General features: G+C 53.6%; 1 protein-coding gene across 1 annotated transcript; it reads right to left on the bottom strand.

The window, feature by feature from the left end:
- Positions 1-56: 56 nt before the first annotated feature.
- Positions 57-5,639, bottom strand: LOC106941386 (mitofusin-1-like; the record flags this gene model as incomplete). Its single annotated transcript, XM_015024390.1, has 12 exons — positions 57-222; positions 299-495; positions 1,240-1,341; positions 1,408-1,616; positions 1,690-1,792; positions 2,057-2,161; positions 2,229-2,391; positions 2,460-2,581; positions 2,715-2,782; positions 4,459-4,612; positions 4,692-4,799; positions 5,514-5,639. Coding segments are annotated over 12 exons (1,596 nt in total), but the record flags the coding sequence as incomplete, so codon positions are not given.
- Between the last annotated feature and the right edge of the window lie 426 nt (positions 5,640-6,065).

Here is a 6,065-nt window from a genome sequence, read left to right as displayed (position 1 = left end):
TAGTGGTCTCTGCACGGCCCTGATGGGCTCATTTCATTCTCACTAAAAAAGAAAGACACCAGGGCAGGTAAAGCGAGCGCCCCTCACCTGAAGGCCTTGGACTTCCTCTGGGTCGCCTCCAGCCTCTGGATCCTGCAGGTGAGCTGCCTGATCCGTCCCTCCAGCTCCGCCTCACTCAGGTCCACTCTCTGGGTCAGGCGGCTAAAGGTGGAGGTCAGCTCCCTCACAGAGAAAAAACATGGCCGCCATCAGAACCGCCAGCAGAACTGCCGGCGGGTTCCGTAGGGGCGGGGCTTACTTGAACACCTGCTGACTGCAGGTGGAGCTGGTGACGGGGACGACAGCGCGGAGGCGGAAGGCGGCGAACTCTGTGAACTGCTGCTTCAGAGCGCGCTCCTGGCTGGAGGCCGTCCAGGTGAGTCTCTCATACAGGTAGAGCAAACCGTAGAGGGAGACGGACAGGGCGACGACCCGCCAGCCCACCGAGCGCCACACCTGGACACACACCGCAGCTAGGACACACACACACCTGGACACACACCGCAGCTAGGACACACACACACCTGGACACACACACTTTGATTGATCCCAGCTGTGTCTAGTTCCCTTGGTACCTTGTGTATTTATACCCACTCTGTCAGGTCCTTGTCTGTCTGGTTTCTCTTCTCTGCCGTCTGTTTACTGATTACCAGTTGCTACAGAGGCTAGACCAGGGGTGGCAGCTCCAGGCCTGGAGGGCCTCCTGCACCCTGTAGATGTGTCTCTACTTCAACACACCTGAGTCAAATAATGAGGTCGTCAGCAGAACCTGATGCACTGAGGAGGAGATTCAGCTGCTGGATCCAGGTGTGTTGGACCAGGGAGTCTAAGAGCTGCAGGACTCGGACCTCCAGGACCAGGACTGCCCAGCCCTGCTGTAGCTCCCAGCTTTTGCTCCTCTGTGCTGCCTGGATTTTTGTGTTTTTCCTTCATTAAACCACCATCATCTTCAACTTCCTGGGTCCTACCGCGTTTACCCTCACCACTTCATGACACTAGTACTATTTATCGCCCAATTTCATTATAATGATTTCTATAATGATGATGATGATGATGATTATTAGGACACACACACCTGGACACACACACTGCAGCTACAGGACATGTCCAGGTGTGTCCAGAGCTGCATTGTCTCTCTGTCTCACCGGCAGAACAAGGAGACGAAGTGGACGGTTCTGGACCTGTCCGGTTTGGACTCACCACGCCCCCGATCAGCAGCACCGCCATGGACGCCCTGGAGGACACCGACACCAGGCTCGTTGCCATGGAAACCACCAGCCGGTCCTTGAGGGATGGTCCGTCCTGCAGACAGAGCGGCGTCTCAGCGGCCCGTCCCGCAGGACGTCCCGTCCACCGGGCGGTGCTCACCTCGGGGACAGTCAGCGCCCGGCGGGCGCCTGCGGTGCCGACGAAGCGGGTCACCAGGGCGGTCCAGCCCAAGGAGAACCGGAAGTCGATATCCTCCCTGAAGTCGGCGCAGAGGGCGGCCAGGCTGAGGTCAAAGGTCATCTCGAAGGACGAGGACGGAGCACAGAGCTGCTGCTGGACGGACGGCGACACCAGTGGACGCACGCTGTCTGGGGACGGACAGGACACGATCAGACGGACGGCCTCTCCCGGGTCAGAACCAGAACCAGGACGGCTCAGTACCGGTCATGAGTCTCTGGGCGTCCCGGATGTCCCTGAGGACGTCGCCATGGCAACGATGGGCCAGACCGCCAGAGAGACGCTGCTCCAGGTGCTGCACCAACTTCTGCAGAACCGGGACAGAACCGGGTCAGTACCGGGTCATGGAGGTTCTGGGTCCGGACGGGTTGGATGGGTTCTGGGTCTGCAGCAGGTCAGTGAGCACCAGGGCGCCCCCTGCTGGCCCGGTGGGCTCTGCCTTTTCTCACCAGCAGAACCACCAAGGTCCGATTGGTTCTGACAGGTGGCTCCCCTTTAAACCGACTGGACCCGGTCCGGCTCGGCCCAGGAACCCAGAACCTCATCAGATCCTGTGGGCTCCAGAACTCACACTTTTGTAGAGCTCCAGGTTCTCTGGGGTCGGGCTGAAGTCGGCCCGGAACTCCTCCACCAGAACCGGCAGGGAATGGATCTGGTCCAGCAGCGCCGAGGCCACCTGGGGCGCAGACAGGCACTGGTTACCATGGAAACCACACAGAGACGGGTCCAATGGCGGCAGTAACCGGAACCAGAACCCAGGTTCTGCCGGTCGGGGGAACCTTGGCGGTGACGTCGTCCGTCAGGGTTCTGATCCGGTTCTTCACGCTGTCGCTCAGACGGCTCATCTGACCCCGGACGAAGTCCAGCCGGTCCCGCTGCTCCTCCCGCTCCTCCAGACAGCAGATCCTGTCAGAGGTCAGAGGTCAGAGGGGCTCCCACTGAGCGCGCTCAGAGGGTCACCTGACTGATCTCACTTCCTGTCGGCCGATGCGATGTTGATGGCGTCCATGACGGTCTTGATGTCCTCGGTGATCTGCCACGCCCGCACCGTGTGCTGCTCGAACTTGGTCCGGACCGCCGACTGAGAGATGAACTCCTGTACACACAGAACTGGGTCAGAACCGAGTCAGATCCGGGTCAGGATTAGAACAAATGGATCAGGATGGGGTTCTGGGGTTCTAGATTCTGTGGTTCTAGATTCTGTGGTTCTAGATTCTGTGGTTCTGGACCTCGAAGGTTCTCTCGAACTGCTGGAACTCGGTCAGCCGGTCCTGGAAGCCTTCAGCCAGAGCGCCCCCTGCAGGACGATCAGTGATGGTCAGCTCCCTGCCAGGCTAATGCTAAGTGTTGTTTTTATTTTAAAGTAATTTTATTTTATGGCCCATTTTCAGGAACAAGGCAGTTTACAGTGAAAACAGGAATTAGAAGGAGAAACAACAAAACAGAAAAGAACAAAGTCAGACCCGTTTAAGAAGAAGAAGTTCATGAACCAGTCGGGTTTCCTGGATTCTTGTTCTGATCATGTTGATCTGCGGTGATGAATCGTTTCTCTGGATTCTAAGTTTGTTCTAATTCCTTCTCTCTTCTCTTCCTTCTCACAAGATAATTCTAAATACTCCATAATTCATAAGATAGAAGGAGTTTCTATGGAAAATAATTTAAAAAGTATGATATTGGTCTAAATAGTGAGGAAGCAAAGTATTGGTCTATGGTAATAATAAACTGGACAGACAGACAGACAGACGCGGCAAGAACGACATCAGGGAAAGATGGACAGAGACATTAAAGGCCTGGGACAGGAAATGTGTCTGAATCTCGCTCCAGCCTGCATGTAAACGGTTTCACAGCAAGTCCTCCAGTCCAGCCATACGACTCCACGGTTGTCATTCAGAAGCAGGGAGGAGATGGGAAGCAGCGGCTTGTTGACATCAACTCCAGGAGATTTGAGACGGTCAGCCAGCTGAGGCCACGGGGAGCCAGACTCATCCATCCATCCGTCGTCTGACACCTGGTCCCTAGTGGGGTCAGGAGGAACTGCTGCCTCTCCAGGCAACGTTCTGGGCGAGAGGCGGGGTCACCTGGACAGGTCACCAGTCCGTCACAGGGCAACACAGAGACAGACAGGACACACAACCATGCGCACACACACACACCTAGGGCCAATTTAGAGAGACCAATTAACCTGACAGTCATGTTTCTGGCCAGTGGGTTGAAGCTGGAGTACCCAGAGAGAACCCAGGGGCCGGGAATCGAACCCAGAACCTTCTTGTTGAAAGGCAACAGTGCTACCGACTGTGCCACTGTGCAGCCTGAGCCAGACTCAGAATAAACAAATTGTCTGTAGATTTCCATCAGCCCTCGAGTCTCAACCAGTACATCTGTTAATTGCAATCATCCAAATTTAGTGTGGAAAGAATGGCATCCAACTGGCGTCTCTGTCCCACAGAATCAATCTCAGTGTTTGCTAGTCGGCACAATCCGTCACAAATTAGTCGATATTCCAGGTTTCCACCAACTCCTAACAGCAGAAACTCTGTTATCATGAATCCAAATAAGTTAGTTGTTTAGCAGGTTAGTCGTTTAACAGATTAGAGGTTTAGTGGTTTAGCAGGTTAGTGGTTTAGCAGGTTAGTGGTTTAGCAGGTTAGTCGTTTAACAGATTAGAGGTTTAGTGGTTTAGCAGGTTAGTGGTTTAGCAGGTTAGTGGTTTAACAGGTTAGTGGTTTAGCGGGTTAGCGGTTTAACAGGTTAGCGGTTTAGTGGTTTTGCAGGTTAGCCTGTGGATGTGTTGTGCCTGGAGTCAGTCAGTCAGTTTTGTGCTATTTATTCTTCATAAATTCACTTAGTAAGATTTTTAGATTTTCATCCTTCACAACTTTCAGAGGAAACCCTGCATATTTCCAGGTTCTGGTCCTCATCAGGAACTAGAACCCGGTTCATCCGACCCGGTTCCCCTCTGTCCCTCCGTCTCACCTGTCTCCGGCATGCCCTGGTTCCGCTGCGTCCTGCAGATCAGAACCTCCTTGGCAGAGATGAAGAAGATTCTGCCAGCGGCCCGGTCCGGTTCAACGACCCGCAGCTCCTCTGACAGGAAGCTGATGCAGCGGTCCAGGTGCTGCTTCCTCACCTGGGCAGCGAGAGCCGGAGGGGGCGGGGGGTGGTTAGGAAACGTGAGCAGCGGCGTTGTCATGGTAACGGCTCCTCACCTGGTCGATGAGCTCAGGCTCCGTCACCGAGGCGTCCCAGCGGTTATGGAGGATGAAGACGTTCGGCTTGGAGATCCGCTCACTGACCTTATGGAAGAACAACTTCTCCTGGACAGAACCGGACCAGAGCTGGGTCAGCTACTAGATCCAGGGTCAGAACAAAACTGGGTCACGGCAGAACAGGGTCAGAATCAAGTAAGCGACCAGAACCAGATCAGAACAACCGGGCCAGAGGTCCGATCAGAGGTCTCCACCAGGTTCTGTTGATGCAGATGCTGGACAGGCCGAGAGCGCTGATGCTCCAACCCGACCAGAACCAGACCTCTTCCACTGTCTGCAGTTGGATCCTTTCAGTCGAACCGGTTCTTCACCAGAACCTGAACCCATCCAGTTTTGTTTGATGGATCTTCTTCCAGGTGAAGCTCTGCCTCCGTCTGTTCTGATCTGGTCGGGTTCTTGCCTAATGGACCGGATCTGGCTGAGCAAGACCAGACCTGGGCTCAGAGATATTGGGTCCGGTTGGGACTGGATCAGAACCTGCTTAGATGTCAAAATCACTTCCTGAGGAAGAACCGCCTGCAGATCTGGACCTGTGGTCAGAATTCTGACCGTTTCATGAAACCGGTTCTGGTTCCGGTTCTTTTTATTATTGAATATTTTTTGTGGATACTTCTGATTAGAGAAAACATTTGGACACCCTGGACTAGACCTTGGTCTGGTTCTGAGCTCAGCTTCCTGAACCGGACCTGCCGGAACCAGGAGGAACCAGAGCGTCCGGCCCTTTAAGAGACCTGATGATGATGATGAAGTGGCCTTCCTCACCGTGTTCATCAGCGTGGACTCGGCGTTCCCCACCAGAACGAAGACGTCGGCGTCCAAACAGAACTTATCGATCCAGCTGTCCAACTCCAGGGTGACGTCTGTCCCTGGGCTGCCAGGGGTCAGAGGTCAGAGTCAATCTGAATCTCTCTGGTTCTGACAAAGACTTCAGGAGGACTCCCTCAGAACCCAGACGGCTCGGTGGTTATTTATGGAGGAATTTTCCTGCCATAATCCAAGATCACATATTTTCATTTTGAAAGCAGGACTTCATGTCTGTCTTCTCCAAACTTCTTCTCGTGCTCACACTTAGTCTCTGCTCGCTGTTGAAACACCTTTTGGCTCAGTCACCTGGCAACCTCTCAGCCAATAGAATGAAAGTGTTGTCATTCTATTAGCAATGACAACATTGCCAATAGAATGGTAAACACAACCCCTGCGTTTTTCTTAGGGGTTGCGTTCCGAAATAACCCGCGATAAGCAAAATCCGTGAAGTAGTTACCTTTAGTTTTTACAGTTATTACAGAGCATAGTTAAATACTCTACATTGAAACC

Source organism: Poecilia latipinna, unplaced genomic scaffold (assembly GCF_001443285.1).
Source record: "Poecilia latipinna isolate Pla-1442-1.1 unplaced genomic scaffold, P_latipinna-1.0 Scaffold3638, whole genome shotgun sequence".
In the NCBI taxonomy this organism is placed as follows: Eukaryota; Metazoa; Chordata; class Actinopteri; order Cyprinodontiformes; family Poeciliidae; genus Poecilia; species Poecilia latipinna.
The sequence above is the reverse complement of the archived record's forward strand: the minus strand, read 5'-3'. Positions and strand labels throughout refer to the sequence as shown.